At 42.3% G+C, this 18233-nt stretch overlaps 1 protein-coding gene across 5 annotated transcripts in view; it reads left to right on the forward strand.

Annotated features, from left to right (window-relative positions):
• Adamts20 (ADAM metallopeptidase with thrombospondin type 1 motif 20) overlaps positions 1 to 18233 on the forward strand; it is a 158875-nt gene that overhangs the window by 41813 nt on the left and 98829 nt on the right. For all 5 annotated transcript variants that reach the window (XR_003848439.1, XM_008826600.2, XM_029560348.1 and 2 more), the window contains exons 5-10: positions 2923 to 3006; positions 3494 to 3618; positions 4775 to 4815; positions 12304 to 12409; positions 13993 to 14139; positions 15879 to 16020. Coding sequence is in view for 4 of the 5 variants with exons in the window: in XM_008826600.2 (XP_008824822.1) it covers positions 2923 to 3006; positions 3494 to 3618; positions 4775 to 4815; positions 12304 to 12409; positions 13993 to 14139; positions 15879 to 16020 (645 nt within the window). In the remaining variant the exon portion in view is untranslated. The remainder of the gene's footprint in view (positions 1 to 2922; positions 3007 to 3493; positions 3619 to 4774; positions 4816 to 12303; positions 12410 to 13992; positions 14140 to 15878; positions 16021 to 18233) is intronic.

Here is an 18233-nt window from a genome sequence, read left to right on the forward strand (position 1 = left end):
AATGATACTCATTTATCTGCAGATTGGATGAGTTCCTTTTTCTCTGCAGCGGAATGGCCCGCCATTGTGTAAATGTACCACATTTCATTATCCTTTCATCAGCTGAAGGACGTTTGGGTTGTTTCAGTCTCTTAACTATTGTGAAAAGAGTAGCAGTAAGCAAGGCTGAGCAAATGCCTCTGCAGTAGAACACTGGGCGTGTGCCTGGGCGTGGCATAGCTGGGTCACGTGGGTCTCCTTTTAGCGTTCTGAGAATTCTCCACCCTGATTTCCATAGTGACTGCATCCCTTTGCACCCCACCAGCAGGGACTAATGTTCCCCTCTCCCCACATCTTCACCAGTGTTTTCTGTAAGTTGTCTTCTTGATCTTAGCCATTCTAACTGTGGAGAGATGAAATCATAAAGTAGTTTTAGTTTTTATTTCCGTGATGGCTAAGGATGTTGAATACTTCTAAAGATATTTCTTAGCCATTTTAGTTCTTCTTTTGAGAACTTTCTGTTCAAATCCATAGTCCATTTCTAATTGGGTCGTTTTCTTGATTCTTTGCTTTTTGAGTTCTCTGTCTATTCTGGATATTAATTCTCTATCAGATGTATAGCTGGCAAAGATTCTCTCCCACTCTGGGCTTCCTCTCAGTTGATTGGGCCCTTTGCTGTGCAGAAGCTTTTTAGTTTAGTGTGGTCCCATTTGTCCATTACTGGCCTTAATTCCTGAGTAAATGGAGTGTGTCGTAAGATCCTTTCCTTCACCTATACGTTACAGGGCACTGCCTGTTTCCTTCTAATAGTTTCAGAGTTTCTGGCTTCACATTGATGTCTATAATTTATTTTGAGTTGATTTTTGCACAAGGTGATAGATAGGGGTCTAATTCTATTCTTTTACACGTGGAGGTCCAGTTTCCCAGCACCCTTTGCTGAAGATGCTGCCTTCCTTCCTGTGTATATTTTTGTCATCTTTGTCAAATACCTGTAATTATGTGTGCTTAGAACTGTTTCTTTGAAAAGAGACGCAAGATTGACAGACCCTTAGCCCAGTTAACTTAAAGAAAGGAGAGACCCAAATTACTGACAAGCAGATCAATGGAACTGGAGTTAAAAACAGTTGATAGCCACCATGTGGGCTATCCCGGGGATTAAACCTAGGTCCTCAGCAAGAGCAGCCAGTGCTCTTAACTGCTGAGCTGTCTCTCCAGCCCCATGGTAGATAATTTTAAAAAATTACCTGTAAAGTAAATTTTTATAAATTTAACTAAATATCTATTGCTTCCAGTTAAATTGTTAAAATTTATTTTCAAGTTATTTGCATGGGTGTTTTGCCTGCATATATGTAAGTGCACTTACTTAAGCATGCAGTGCTCATTGAGACCAAAACAAGGCGTGGGATCCCCTGGAACTGGAATTATAGGCAGTAATGTAGCACCTGATGTGGGTGCTAGGGATAGAACCCAGGTCCTCTGCAAGAGCAGCAAGTGCTCTTAACCACTGAGCCATCTCTTCAGCCTTCCACTGCTTTCATTGTTAAAGTGAGAGTACAGCAATCCTTACAGACCTGCTTGGAACTGCCAGTCATCTGATGGTCTTGACTTAACTGTCAGCCACGTTAGGATTACTAACACTATTGTCAAAAAATACTGTCACTAGAGCCAAAGGCATCACTGCAGTTAGAAATGACAAGCCTGGAGATATTTGTGGCTGGCCAGTTGAAACCTCAGTCAAGTGCAGGGATATGTACATCCATGCTGGCCCAATTCTGAAGTCTAAGCACCCAGAGATGCTTTTGGTGTTGGTTTTCATGGAAACTCCTTTACCCAAGATGCACCTGTTGGAATCCTATTATACATCATGTTGAAGCAGCTTTGTCCAGTAGAGGGGCCTGGTGCTGAAACTTCTAGCAAACTCTGTGCTCTACAGAGTTAAGGGCTGTGTTCTTTTTACCCCTGTGTCTAACCAAATAAAATGAAAGGATAGATGTGTGGGACATTTGGTTATTAAACAAATGAGTCACATAGCACTCTCTGAAATTAAATTGTCTTAGCTGGGCAGTGACCCATGCACATGTGGCTTAAGCATAAGAAATGGTTTTCACTGTGTAGGTGGCCCAGGTTGACTATGCTGCGTCTCTCAAAGCGGGCAGTCACTGCCATGGAAGACATTTCTCTCACACCACCAGCCTCTTTGAGGGCTGTAGGAAGAGGATGTGAGACTGGGGATGGATAGCACCTTAGCCATAAATCATGAACTGAGCCCAGGCAGAGTCCATCCACACTGCCTCAGGGACTTGCGATCTCCAGCCTCAGAGAACTGAGGATCAGCTTGTGACTTACAACCTCTCCTGTGTGGCTGTCCGCGATTTCAGATGAATCTCCTTCACCCTGGGTTCCAGTAGTGCTGAGTGCAAAAAACAACAGCCATGTGCTCGATTGGAGATAGGTAACGCTGGGAGAGACTATCAGGCAAAGCTACAAAATCAGAATAGGAAACGTATGTTAGTAGAATACCAAGGTCGTGTAAATGTTGATCCTGGAAGAACTGAATGTTTTGCTAACTCATTGATAGCTGTCATTTTTGAACCTATAGCGTTTTTGTTTTTGTTTTTAATGGAAAAGCTGATTCTCTAGATACTGAGGATGCTGCTGATTCATGGACTGGTCTCAGTAGCAAGGCTTAAGATGCTGGTTTTCAAACTTTGCTTCATACGAGGATCATTATGATACCCGAGAACTTTAAAGGATGCGGGTGACATGTCCCAACCCTGGAGATTCAGATGTAATTGATAAGGGGTGGGGCCTGAGCCCCCGGTTCATGAAAGTTCCTTCTAGTGTGTAGGTACATTAGGGAACTGATGCTCTGGACTGGTTCCAGTTGGCTGTGGAAAGGAAATGGTAATCCTAGGCATCTAACCTTTTGGTGCCTGTTTACAGGTTGCTGCAATCTACAAGGACTCAAGCATTGGAAACCTGATAAACATCGTGATTGTAAAGCTGATTGTAATTCACAGTGAGCAGGTATGCAGCTAGTAGCAAGTCATGCTAGCTCTCGTGGGCTTCTAGTGCCAGTATCTGGAAACCACAGACGTCCTGTAAGAAATGAAAGCATTTAAAACTCAGAAAGAGGAAGCTTCAGCAGTAGTGATTTAACTTTTTTCTGTTGTGGTGGAGACTGAATGGAAGGGCCGCAGTGTTCACTTGAGCTGGACAATACAAACACGAATCAACAGTTCAAAGAAACCCAAAGTGAAAAGCCTCCATGTTTTCACTTCTCTAATCCTAGTGTTGAAGGATTTAGAATGTTAATTTCTAAAAGTCCGATTATTTTTTATCCTGAATATTGACTGTATCACAATGTTTTAGATATTGCTAAATTGTGCTTGATTAAATATAGGAAAGAGGGCTATGGTTATCCTTTATCTGTAAAAATGCTATTTGGCAAATATTGTAAATTCTGATAAAGCTGAGAGGAGATAAGACTGAAATGTTCTGACATTTTCTGTAGGAGGGACCTGTCATCAGCTTTAACGCAGCCACCACATTACGCAACTTCTGCCTGTGGCAGCAGACGCAGAACGTGCTAGAAGACACTCACCCTTCCCACCACGACACTGCCGTGCTCATCACCAGGTGAGGCTTAGGTACCCTCCCCCCTCAGGGCAGACCTCTCCTCCCCTTCTTTCTCCTTTATTCCTTGTCAGTAAAAGTTCAAAGTGCCCGTGAGAACGCGTAGTGAACGAAGGCATTTGACCGTGCTTCCGGGCTGAATTGTGGGTAGTTCCTTAGGAAGTCAGCAGAGTTGGGATGCGGAGCAACACTGTGATTTAAACAAAGTACAGCCCTGGTCGTGTTGGTGACAGAATGAGAAAGTTAGGACTAGTGTTTAGAAACCGGCATCTTTCTAGAACTGAGGCCAACTTTGCTCATTCCCTCAGCGTTACGTGTCTATGTCTGTCTTTCTGTTGTCTGTCTGCGATCTGTCTCCGGTTTGATGCTCAGTGCTTCTCATAATTATCAGTCTTCCCTTGCCAGGGTTGCTCTCAATGGAATTTAGTTACACGAAAACAGCTTCTGCTATTAAAAAAGTTTTCATTTTATAAATACCAGCATCTGGCACTAATTCACACCACTTACAACACCAGAATGTATATTTGTTATTTGGTTGGTCGTTTTCTGATGAAATCCATCACTTTGGGGTCAACCTCAAGAAAATGTCTGTATTCTAGGACCCTGAACAGAAAAATCTGTTTTACCATTCTTTGAGACTAAAGCAAAATTGTCTTAATTTACACACACTATCATAGTCCATGGTTCTGGCCAGTGCTGTTGCTGCGATAAAGCTTCAGGTTTACAGTGAGATTTCAGATGGGAGGGAGGAAGAACAGTGAGAAGTGAACACGAACACAGACAGAATGGGGACTGAACACAGACAGATGTGGGGACTGCCCTGCAGCAGGCAGGGGCTCAGTGCCAAAGCAGCCACGGAAAGAAAAAGTTGAAACCCAAGAGCATCCACAGTTTGCAAAACAGCTGGAGCTGTCAGAAGATGTTGCTGTGTAGACTGTGGGAGCAGCTGCACAGTTCGCAGCACCCGCTGCTGCTGTGCATCCATTGCCTACAGATATGCATAGGTGATGCAGCAAACTAACTTTGGAGTGCAGCGAGAACTAGGCATTTGAAGTTAATTGTGGGCATGGTCATGCCGTAGTGAACTTTTTTATTTTGTTGTGACTCACGGCAACCATACTTTCTGAAACTATTTCAAAATAAAATATCTTGTTTTAAGGGAGGACATCTGTGGAGCTCGTGAGAAATGTGACACCTTAGGTAAGTCCTTTTGTCCATTAAATGCAGTTTGCTTAGTATTTAGCAAATTATTTTAAGTAATATCTAGGGTTTCCTTTATAGTTTGCATTTTAGTAATTCTGATTTGTCTGGATGAATTGTGCTTGCCACTTATTTGATTCTGCCTCTAAATTTTGTAGAATAACAAGAACTAATATTTATTTGTTGCTAAGTATCAAGTGCTGTGTTCAGCTTGCGTGTTTAAAGTGCTGTGGTATGTATGAGGAATAATACACTAGCCTATATGCCTGCCTAAAGCAAAGTTATAATGTTGAGCCATGACCGCACCACCCAACCCAACAGCTGGATCTTGGCTGCTCCTGTGACATGATCTGTGTCCAGTCCTCATCCTGTTTCTCTGTGGTCCCTGTTGAGGTAACCAGCGCTGGGAATTCCAGCCTTCTCGGTTCCTTCCAACTTTTGAAAATAGTAGCATTACCTATGCATGTATTTCTAAATAAGACATTATTTAGTTGTTTCCTTTTAAAATTTTTATTTTTTTAATATACATATAAGGTGTGTGCCTATGTGTATGTGTGTTGTGTGCAGGTGCCTATGGAGGTGAGAAGAGGGTGTTGGATCCCTTGGAACCAGACTTCTAAGCAGTAGTGAGCCATCTGATGTGGGTGCTGGGATTAGCACCCAGGTCCTCTGCAAGAGCAGCAAGTGCTCTTAACTGTCTCTCCGGCCCCTGGTTTTGTTCTTTTTTGAACTTTGTAGTTTTGGTTATGCCTTTTCACTTCTGTATAAATTTTCATGTATAGTATAGGACTTACACCTATGTCTTATAGTAGAGTTGGACTAAATTACAGATTTTTCCTGGTTAAGAACATGGCTGTAATAGGGAGGGCATGCTTCTGTGACCAGAATTGCTCGATCATGGACTGTGCTAATGCGGGTTGACCATCCCTAATCGCAGATGTTCTACAATCTGAAACTGAAAGTTTCATAACACCTTTTATTGAAGGAAGGAATTTGACTCTTCTTTCACACCAGAATTGTGGATGGTAGGGCCCATGTCACATTCAAAAAGTTTAAGCTTTTCGAGCCTTTTAAAAGTCTGGGTTTTTGTTAAAGGTTATGCAGATGTTCCCAAAGCTGAAAATCTCTGAAACTTGAAACCTTGTAGTTCCAACTATTTTAGACAAGAGATACTCAACTTGTACTCAGTTATCTAAGATATATGAATTTTCGTTTATATGTATATGCGTGTATTGCCTGCATGGGTGTAAGTGCACCCGTGTCGTGCAATGCCTGCGGAGGACAGAGGAGGCTGTTGGATCCCCTGGAACTGGAGTTACGGACAGTTGTTAGGTGCCATGTGGGTGCTGGGATTCAAACCCAGGTCTTCTGCAAGAACAGTCAATGTTCTTAACCACTGAGACATCTCTCCAGCCCCACGAATTTATTTTTTAAAGTTGTCTCATCAAGCTACATCGTTTACTCACTTCCAGTAAGATAGAAACCTTCAGAGGCGATTGGATGTGTGTGTGTCTGGGGTGGCTGGCCATAGGAAGTGTAAACAGTCATGCCATTCTTTGTTGATACAGGCTGTCTTTACAGTTCTTACTTTTTCTCCCAATCTAAAGGAGTGTATTCAATAGAGCTCTGATTTTCATTTTCCTGACTGTAAGATGTTTGAACTGCTCTCATGTATGTGCTGGTGTCACGGTTCTTTTCTGGAAGGAGGAAATGAATGGACGCAACATTGTACAGTCTTCTTCTGTTTCTTACTGTTTTCAGATAGATATTGTCACTTCCTTTCCCCCTTTTTGTTGAATTTTTGTGAACTTCATACAATATATTTTGATTGTATTTAGACCTGCTCCCCTATCTGGACCCCTTATTAACCTCTACCCACTTTCATGTACTCAATAAATATGTATGCCTAGACAGTCTTAATTAGTGTCCCCAAATGCCCTTTGGAATGGGTCCATCCACTGGATGACCTACCAAGAGTCACACCCTTAAATGAGGTTGACTCTTCCCTTCCCAGCAGCCATCTGTTTCCAGTAGTTCTCAGGTAGGGCTGGGGTTTCTTACCCACTTTCCCATGTCTGTGCTGGGATTTGTCTGGCTTGAGCTTTCGTGGGTCTTGTCCATGCTGTCAGCATTGCTGTGAGTTCAGATGAGTAACTTCCCAGCTATCTGGAAAACTGTTTCCTGGTGGTCACCCACCACCTCTGGCTCTTACAGCCTCACTGCCTCCTCTTCCGCAATGACCCCTGAGCCTTGGGAGACAGAAAGTTTGATAGAGGTGTCCAGTACAGGGATAGGCACTCTGAAGTCTATTATTCTCTGCACGTTGGCCATTTGTGGGTTTCTCTGTTAATCACCATCTGCTGTGTAAGGAAGCTTATGTGTTGAGAGTTGAGAGATGCATTCATCTATGGGTATAACAATAAATCATTGGGAGTGACTTTAATACTCTTATCTACTTAACAATATAATAATATTAGGCGCTCCCCTATGGCCTGTGACCTGTCTAGCCACATGATGCCTGATATCAGTGTCAGGTATGGACTTTGTCTTCTGAAGTGGACCTTAAATCCAATTAGCAAATGATTGGCTATTCCCATGTTGTTATGCCTCTGCTGCACCACAGAACATATTTGCATTATTTAATAATTATAATTGACATGCAACCCTTTTCCTGTGTATGACATTTTGTTTTGTGTTCCTTTTGCATCACATATCGTTTTATTTTTTTGCCTTTTTCTGGGTTTTTTAAAGCATTTTTATTGAATTTTTGCGATTTCCATACAATATAATTTGATGACATTTATATCCTCTCTCTCATCCCACCTCCCCACATCCCCCCCAACTCAATGTACTGTTTCTGTATTATGAAGCCTATAGAGTCTTAAGTTGAATCCCTAAATATTCTTCAGTGTGGTCCATCCACTGGAGCTTACATAGGACCTGTGCATGCTGTCACCACTGCTGTGAGTTCTTATGAGCAACTGACCAGCTGTCTGGAGAAATCTACCCACCCCCTATGGTCATCCACCATCTCTGGCTCTTACAATCTTTCCACCTCCCCCTCCACAATGATTCCCAAGCCCTGAGCTCCCGGAAGCCTGACAGGCGTCCCACCCAGAGATAAGTGCTCTGCAGCCCCTTCCTCCCCACACATTAGAAAGCCGTAAGTTTCGGTGTCAATCACCATCTGCTGCATAAGGAAACTTCTCTGGTGAGAGTTGAAAGATGCATTAATCTTGAACAGTGGGTGAGCACCTGACCCAGCACAGTCCATTATGATCATCCCTCCTGGGACTGGAAGTCCATATTATTATGAGGGTACACAGTTATATCTCACAGGAGGGGACCACAGCTCCGGCTCACAGGAGGGGACCACAGCTCTGGCTCACAGGAGGGGACCACAGCTCCGGCTCACAGGAGGGGACCACAGCTCTAGTCTTCCTTCCTTCCCCAAGTTCTCAGGCTCTCAAACAGTGTCCTTCTTTCTGCATGTATACAAGCACACTCATGTCCTGCAGTGCCCTTGGAGGTCAGAAGAGGGCGTTGGCGCCCCTGGAACAAAGCTACTTCATTTGATGGGCTAAAATTTTGCTCCTCTGCTTAAAATCTTTCATATATAATCCAAGATGGCTGGGTGTCTGGGTTCCGTTCCTGCCTACCGTGCAGATCCCCACTCATTTCTTGGCTTCTGAGTGACGCTGCACAGAACCTCGGGGTCTGTCCCTCTGGGCGGTGAGGCCACCATGGCCACACTGGAGAAGCCCGTGAAGGCCTTTGAGTCACTCACATCATTCCAGCAGCAGCAGGAGCAGCAACCACAGCCGCCGCCTCTGTTATCATCCAGATGGCTGTGGATTTGTAAGATTTTTGAAGAACCATGTTATAAATGCAAGGGTAGAGTCCTCTTCGAGACTCTCCTCTGATAGCCTTTCATCTTTGGTAGGGTAGGCTTTTGCAGTCATCCGCAGCTTCAACTTGGCCACGATCACATTGGCCTCTTGTAGGAATTCTGACTTGAGGCTCCCTTGGTTCATAGCAGCAGTGGGGGTGGCGGGGGGCTTCTCCTTCAAGTGCCGCTCCAGCTCCGACTCCCCAGTGGGTTAGCTCCCACTGGCACTTGAAGCAGCAATGCTCAGTCTTTGTTTCCAGTGCTAGTCAACCTCCTGATTGCCGTGGTGGCCTGGCAGGGGCTGCCCTGCCCCTGTCCAGCCTCCCTAGATTTCTTTAAAAGCTAAAATTAGTTTTTCAATCCTGCTTTCCTTTGCTTTTTTGTTTGTATATGTAGTTCAGCATTTATTAAAAGCATTTATTATTATTAAATATTTATTGTTTTGCTTTTTTGTTGTTATTGTTTACTTTTGAGACAGGGTCTCCCTGTAGCCCCAGCTAGTCTAGAACTCACTATGTAGACCAGTCTGGCTTGATCTCACAAAATTCTGCCTGCCTCTGCCTCATAGTGCTGGAATTAAAGACACGTACCACTATTCCTGGCTTATTAAGTATCTTTAAAATTTTTTGATACAAGATGTCACTATGTAGCCTTGGTTGGTCTTGAACATGTAAAGCCCCTGCCTCAGGGGCTGTAACCTATGCACCAGGCCCGGCTTCTAGTTTCTGTTTTAGGAGATCCTTTAGAAACTGTACCTCCCACAATCATATTGTAGACCGTGGCTGCTGTGATCTCTGCAATACACTGGACTCCCCTGCCCTGTTCTTCTCTGGGTTTATTAGGTTTCCTCTGTGAATCAGATGAGACTCCATTATGTTTTTGACATCGTGCTCTTTCATTACATCTCATATTAAGGAAGTACAGACAACAATCCACAATAAACCAAGAGGTAAATACAAATATTATTGCAGTTTTATACATGAGGATAAACAATGTGTCCAGGCCTTTATACTTTATAGTAATGCAAGTAAGAGTATCTCATTTTCTCACCTAAAGTATGTCATAATCTAATGGTAATAACTGCTGCTCACCATGATGTCACTTTTGTTTGTCCTGTTACCCCAGTCTTTGAACATGTTTGGCTAAATGCACTGAGAAATGTTTTCCATTCTTTAAAAAAATTATTAAACTAGTGTGTGTATTTATCTGTGTGTGTGTGTGTGTGTGTGTGTGTGTGTGTGTGTGTGTGTGTAGCGCCTATGTACCGAGGAGTGTGGGCTGACGTCAGAAGACAACTTGTGGGAGTTGGTTCTCTCCTTCTACTGTGTGGGTCCTGAGGATCGAACTCAGGTCCTCAGGCTTGGTGGCAAGCACCTTCTCCTGCTGAGCCATCTTACCAGCCCATGTTTTTCATTTTACAAGCTGGCTAGATTGGATGATTTCATACAGTATTGTATAGTATATGTTCTATTGTAGGGGACCTTTATCAAATTGGAGTCCATGCTGCCTTCTATCCTAGACAATTTTTCGAGAACTCAGTATCAGTTTGAGTGAATCTAGACAGCATCAGCCAGCTGCTTGGTACTGCAGTGCTAACCATTCACTTTAATTTTGTTGGTGTGACCTATTTGTGGCCTTGTAGGGGAAATTTTCAGCCTATTTCTGAATATATACAATATATATTTTTTGAGTCTTTTCTGTAACTAGAGTATCCATTTTAGAATGCATGTACCTTAAACATCAAATTAAAGTCTGTGTGGTAATGGAGTCAGTACTGTATTCCAAATACCAACATAGCTGTACAAATGAGTCTGTTGTGTCTGAGCTGCTTGGCAGCTTGGGACTGCTCATGGAGGCCTGGGGACAGCAGATTGGCTCTGAGGAAACACCTTCACCTTTCACCTGCTTTGACAAAGGACAAATGCATTTTAAAATGGAATTGACTAAATGTTTCACATGTAAGCATGAGTTTTAGAATCCTAAGGAAAACAGAAATTCCCTGTTTCTCTTGATTCTAAGTAAAGATCTTATGTGGAGGACCTTGCCCAAGCAAGGCCTTTTGGCAAGAGAGTCACAAAGAGGACAACTCTCTCCTTTTCTGGCTATCCGCCTTAGACGTTTTTCCAGGCTTTTTAAACTCCTTAATTTAGCCTTCATTTCTCTAAAGGAAACATTGTAATGCTTTGGAAATCTGTCTTGCGTGCTAGGACAATGCTCATGCTTTTGTTTGTTTTTTGTTATTTAATTTAAGACAAGACCCTGTCCCTGTAGCCCCAGTTGGCCTGGAACTCGCTATGTAGACCACACTGGCCTCAATCTTAGAGATCCACCTGCCTCTGCCTCCCAAGTGCTGGGATTAAAGGTGTGTGCCACCACCATGCCTGGCCTGATGTTCATGTTTTAAACTTCTGTATATAAAAGAATGCCGAGGAGGAGGGAGAGGAGACATAGGGACTAATAGAAGTCTATTCTGTACTGAACTCCAAAATAGTGATATGTTATATATGAAGAACCATCTCATTTGTGAAAAGAGCCATCTAGCAGGATAGATATGTTTACAAGTAAATGTTAGAGTAGAATTAGCAAAAACCATATTACTGTTTTAAATTAAAAAAATACGTAGCCCTTCTGTTATCACTGATGCAGTATGGATTGTTACAGTGAAGGAGTCTTTTGAATGTCTTACTCTGTGTTGTTTTGAAGGACTCTGTGTAGTGATTATCATCACAGTCTGTTGTCTAGTCAGTTCACATTGCTTTCATCTTTTAGTATATTTGACGTGCACGTTCATCTTTAGCTAGAAGTGAGGCGATTCTGTTACAGTAACATTTCCTGCTGCTGAACTTCTTCAAGATTCCTGAGTGCTTGCAGTAATCCCTGTGTCACAGCCCTGCTTCGTTTCATCCAGCATGTATTAAATGCATACGCCATTCTAGGCACTTATGTTTTACCTGCTTAATTATGTGAATATTGAATTAATTAGTCAAGTATCTGTATGCTGTGTCAAACTCAAAAATTAAAAAAAAAAAACTTCATAGACCTGTAGGGTTCAGTACTGTTCTATTCTTTTAAAAAATTTTATGTGTGAGTGCTTTAGGAACACCTGTGTTGTGCAATGCCCATGGAGGCCAGAAGAGGGCATTGGATCCCCTGGAACTGGAGTCACAGATGGTTGGTTGCAGCCATGTGGGTGCTGGGACCAAACCCAGGTCCACAAGAGCAGCCGCTGCTCTTAGTCGCTGAGCCATCTCTCCAGCCCTCTTTTCGTCTTGATTTTTCTGCCTGTTAAATCTCTTGTCCTACTTCCCACACTAGACCAACTACATTTTCCCTTTTCCTATATTTTTAAAAGAGTATTTCCTCATCACTTAATGTTTGGATTATTTTCTGGAGTGAAAGAGGCCAAGAATTTACAGAAAAATTTCAGTGCAGACCAATCTATCTGTTCTTTTATCTTTCACCTTTAAATACTTGTTCACTGTGAGTAGCCGGTCTGCATTGTTTTCCATCGCCATTGCCTAGACTTTGCCTTTAGTTTTTACTTCACGATGTTGCCGGTGCCTCGCATTTTGATGAAGTTCACATCTGCAATCTTTCAGGCCTAGCTGAGTTAGGGACCCTGTGCGATCCTCTACGGAGCTGCTCCGTCAGTGAAGAAAACGGACTGAGTGCTGCCTTCACCATCGCCCACGAGCTTGGGCACATGTAAGTGCCTTCCACCACCAGAGGCATGTACCCTGCAGTTATGGTTATTCAGTAGTTATCACCTTTATTTCTTCGTAAAATATTACTAGTGTGGTTTTCAACCTTGCGATGCTAACTCTGGCTCTTTTGTGATCTATGTTAGGTCAGACAGGTTACACAGAGGAACAGAGTAAGCAAAGGACTAGAACTTGGGAATTCTTTTATTTCCCTTACTTTACTGGATCACATGGCAAACACCTCTGGCCTTTATTCCTTGTTAGCCTATACCTGAGCAGGTCTTGTCCTCTGTCATCATTAGGAGGCCCGCAGGGGCTCCCGGTTCTGGGGAACTCCCCTAAGTACTTGAAGTGCCAGCTCATTTCTCGCTCTCGAAGCTCAGAGTTCTGGCATAGGACACAGCCCACGCGAATTTCTTACTCATCGAAAGTTTTTTCTTTAATGCTCTCCCCTACTCTGTATTTGGGGTTCTTTTATTTCTGCTTTATTGAAACTCTGTTGGGGTTCCATGCTCTAAAAATGGAGGCTGTGTTATCGTGTGACATTCATGGAGCACCCATGAAAAGTCTGAAAGTCTTAGAAACGTACCCTCTGAAAATTAATTGCAAATGTATCCCCAGAGAGTGCTCTACTAATAAAGAATCCAGGCTAGAGTTGCCTCTTAGTTTGATTACCTTTTCTTTTCCTGGGCATGCCTTGAGATGTCAGTAAACATTCATAGAGAATAATTAGAAATGGAGATGTGTTCTGGTTCATGGTCACCGGCGGTTACAACTTCAGCATTTGAAGCTGTTTATGAAGTAGGGGTCAGGAGCTGGAGTAGAGGGGAGACCTTCAGATTGTTGAAATGTTCTAACAACACATGGGAAAGACCTTTGCTAGTTTCCAAAGCTGACTGTGCAGAGAGCACTGTGTAATCAGACAGTGATCTTCTTCCTGAGAAGCTCAGTGTCTCTAGAATATGGGTAAGTAGTTTAATTGAAAGTGATTTCAGTCTACACTTGAGCCTGTAGAGCTCAGCACATGAGCTCTGGCTGACATGCTAGTTATTTAACATTTACCCTCATTGACAATACTTTGGGTACCCTTTGGGAATGTTTTTATTATTCCAGTCTGTTGATCACCACTTACGATAAGCCAGAAGCAGCAGGCTCCTGCTGATATGTCCTTGGTACGTAGGCTGATGAGGAGCTGGGAACGAAGTCTTTTGCATAGTCAGGGGTATAGAGTTCAGCCTGGTGCTGCCACCCCTGCTGCATCCACACATTTCATAGGTTGTTCAAGTCGAAACCTGCAGGGTGTGTTTATGTGAATGTTATGCTCATATTCTGAGGAGATCAGACAGATTCCAGATATTTTCACTGTTAAGACTTTGATGCCAAATCAGCAAAATGTGATACTAATCAAAGATAAAATCTAGTATTTATCAGATCATGGGCTTCTGAACATGGAATTGAGCAAGACTATAAAATCTGATGTGACCAGGTTTATCTGTTTTACATTGTCCTGTAGTATAAATGTAAGGGATCTATTACTATGTTGTACACATTTTGATGGTCTTCTTAAGTGTTTATTTTTACTTTCAGATTTAATGTTCCACATGATGACAGTTTTAAATGTAAAGAAGCTGGAATTAAACATCAGTATCACGTAATGGCCCCAACTTTAAATTACCACACGAGTCCTTGGACGTGGTCAAAATGTAGTCAGAAATATATAACTGAATTTCTAGAGTAAGTCTGATTTCTATTACTTTAGTTAAATAAGTGACCATTTATTAGATTATCAGATTTCAAATTTGTATATTCTTTGAAAGTAGCCAAGATCAAGATAGGGTTGGTTTTTCATTGTTTAAGCTTACTATCACTGTGTAAGTGAGTGCTTAAGAACAAGAAGTTTGGGGCCGACAAGATTGCTCAGTGGGTAAAGGTTCTTGCTGATCCAAGTTCAGTTCCTGGAGCCCACATGGTGGTAAGAGAGAACCAACTCCCACCGGTTGTCCTGTGCCTTCCACATGCGCTGTACCACATGGGCTGTTCCTTATACACAAAATAAAATGTAAGAAACGTAGAATTTTATATATAATACATAATTATCTATGTAATTTCACATAAAAAACTTTACCACAGTTCAGGTGTATGTCTCACTTTTTTATTTGGACACTTTCTTTTGATAAAAACTTCTCGTGGGGAGACTTAATGGTGGTCACAACATACTTATCGTAGTTTTAAGGTTTTCAGCTCCTCCTGAGTGATGTTTGGAGAGGTGTTTGAGTGGCTCCGAACACCAAGCGTAGCGGGTCCCACAAGATGCATCTGCCTTCAGAGCCTCTGGCCTGACATTGCTCTTTGGCGGCTTTTCCTGGCTCTGAGAAGAGGCAGATGCCCATTTTCCTGCCTCGGCTCTTCACTGTCACCAACTTTCTCTGTTTCCAGGTTTCTTTTATCTAAATAGAGTTTCCACCATAGCTTCTCAGATGTATCAAGTTCTTAACATAAAATCTTCTTTGCACAAATCTGGGTTTCTTTGGCTCTGTATTAGAATTCTGCTTAACAGCATTAGCCTTCTGCAGTTACCTCTCTTCCTGAAAACTATCGGATAAGTAAAACCATACTTTAGAATATGTGCTAATGAATACAGTCTGAAGTCATAACCAGCAGCGACACCTGATCCTTATATAGGAATTTGATTTTATAACAGCCTCTAGTTGCCGGTCTGTACGTGACACTCATGTACAGTTGAATAAAGCTTTGTTCAATTGGTGACTATGAAAATACACTGTTTCTAAGAAGGAGCTAGCAATACCATTTTCTACAGTAGAAAATTTAAATTTATGTGCTGATTTTACTGAATAAAAACATTAAATATTTTTTATTCAATGAACATTTCCCGATCTCTTAAATTATCACGTAGTACAAATTACTGGTTTCGGGTTGGTTGGAATAATGAATACTTTCAGTTTTCACTAGACTGTATATTTCATGAACAAAAAGGAGCAGATATATTTCCCATGCTTTTTAAAACCACTTCTCTAAGTCAGCTAAGTGAGTGGCATACACGCATGCATCAGTTTCTACGTGGATGCAGTCTGAGGATTCCTCATTAGATTATTTCATCGTGTGAACATCAGGGGTGTGCTTATGCAAACCTAGATGCTGGGGACAGAACCCAGGTTCTTGCACATGGTAGGTAAATGCTGTACCACTGAGCTGCATTCCCAGCTCATCCCCATACCACTGTAACTTCAGGGTAAGGGTGGGGATCAAGTGCAGACAAGCACATTAAAACTCCTCTGTAAACTGAAGTTGTTACTGTGTATTTTAAAGCTGTTTTCAATAGTGGGAAAGTATGAAAGTTCTCTTTGAAAGTAAATAGCTACGGAAACATGGTGTAGGTGTCCCGCTCAAGGTGTAGGGCGTCCCGCTCAAGCGTGCGCGTGCTCACCGTGCTTTGCTTTCTGTCCCCGGTACAGCACTGGCCATGGAGAATGCCTTCTTGACAAACCAAATGGGAGAACATACGACCTGTCTCCACAGCTCCCCGGCCTAATGTATGACGTGAACAAACAGTGTGAGCTCATGTTCGGTCCTGGATCACAAGTGTGTCCCTATTTGGTAAGAGATTCTGTCCACTGCCTTGAAAACTGCTATAAAGTTATAGTTAAGAATATATTACACGGGCTGGAGAGGTGGCTTAATGGTTAAGAGCACTGGCTGCGCTTACAAAGGACCTGCGTTTGATTCCCAGCACTCATACAGGGTGGCCAATAACTGTCTGTACCTCCAGTTTCAGGGGATCCAATGCCTGGGGATCTGACCTGTGTGGGCACTGCATGACACAAACAGGCAGTAGACTTACACATACTATAAAAATAATAAAACACTTAAAAAGAATGTGCTACACACTATACATCCATTCTATTGAATGGGAAGAGAACTAAAGGATGTTTCACACAAGGGCCTAAATAATGAGACACCAAAACCAACAAGGACCTGCCGTGTGCCAGGTGCTTCAAAATTGTCTTTGTTAAGTCTCACAGATTCCTGTGAAGTGTCCTTATTTAAGTAGTAGAGCCACAGGACATTATGCAAATGTATGAAGTCAATGATATATTTTGGGGGACATGGGAAAACGTAGGTGCTTTAGTGCTGAGTTCTTTTAAGGGCCTCAGAAATGTAATAGACTATGTCTTTTTTAAGATTTATTTTTAGCTATGTGTATGCCTGTGTGTGCGGGTGCCCAGAGAGGCCAGAAGGGGGCGTCAGATCCCCTGGAGCTGGACTTAGAGTTTGTTGTGCGCCACCTGACGTGGGTGCTGGGAACCGAACTCAGGTCCTCTGCAAGAGCAGTATGTAGTCTTAACCACTGAGCCATTTTTCAGGCCCTACATGTCTTATATAGAGATGTAAATGCAAAGTAATTATATTTGAAGCATGTTATTTAATTTTAACTATGAAATTCCTTAGTGGTTTGTTTTGGGAATTTTTCACAGGTTATATATTTTTAATCTTCATGAGAAGAGCTTATCCTAACACTTGCAGTGGGTCATTGTGACTTTCTTTGGTGTGGGGTAAAGTTAGGATTGGTTTAGAATGTCAGTGCTGTGGTGAATCTGTGCCATTTTTGTTCTGAGCAGAGTAGACAGCCTGCTCTCTTCACTCTGCAGACATTTTCCAACCTGCTTCCACCATGTAGCAAATGAAGACTTCCCCAGGTGATCTCATGTGACAGGTCACTATCAAAACTACTGTAAGGGCTGGCAAGAGGGCTCAGCGGGCACCTGCTGCCAAGCCTGGTTGACCCAAGTTCAGTCCCTGGAGCCCACATGGTGGAAGGAGAGAACCAGCTCCCACAACATGTCCTCCTACCTCCACAGGTGTGCCATGGCATGACTGCCTCCTAAAACATATACATATAAACATAAACATACATATGTATGTGAATATACAAATACACTAAAAATTATAAAGTTCTGCATATATAATGTCTATATAAATTTTGTGCTTAGTCTTGGATTTTAATTCGAGGATAGCTCATGAATATGAAAGAAAATCCAAAATGTACAAGAAACTGAAATCTCAGACACCTCTGTTTCTAAGCATTTCAGATCAGGGATAGTCAGGCTGCAGTCCCAGCATACAGTTCAAATCTTCACAGAGGGTGCAATAAAATAAATGTTTACAGAGTGGATAGACAGAAGCCACTTAACTGACAGAGTGCAGGACTCCGGAGTTGTCCCACAGGTTGAATAGTACTCTTAAAACTGAATTTATAATCACAGATTGTAATAAGCTTTTAAACATCCACTGTGGTAGGGGGAGGTTGCCTTAGAATCCCATTGTAAGAGAGCCATTTCCTTCTGAGCTGATTTAAGAGAGCAGATAAACTTGCATTTAAATCCAGAAACATAAAGGAATTATCTTGGGTATAGCGCCTGTGACTCCCTGGGTTTTTATTTCTTGGGAAGACTTGAGAACTCTTTGCTCAGATATTGAAAGCATGCATGCCGTTCACAAACTAGGAAACCTGAGTGCGGTCTGCAGCATTCTCATGCACGTAATTCACACATTCTGCCATCGCCCTGAAACGGGCTTTGAGGAACTTGCGAATAACATTTAACAACCAAAAGCCCTTCAGAAAAATATCTTGTAAAGAAGGAAAACTCGCTCATGCAACTGAGTGTTTCCATTCCACTTCATTCTTCTTACTGTTCAATATATGAATAAAATTTCAAGTTTTTTTCAAAAGCAAATGTGGCCCTTTTTGTAGTTGAAAAATCAGTGACTGGAGCTTGATGTTTGCTTATTATGTCTAACTTGGACCACGA

Source organism: Nannospalax galili, unplaced genomic scaffold (genome assembly GCF_000622305.1).
Source record: "Nannospalax galili isolate Female #2095 unplaced genomic scaffold, S.galili_v1.0 scaffold232, whole genome shotgun sequence".
Lineage (NCBI taxonomy): Eukaryota > Metazoa > Chordata > Mammalia > Rodentia > Spalacidae > Nannospalax > Nannospalax galili.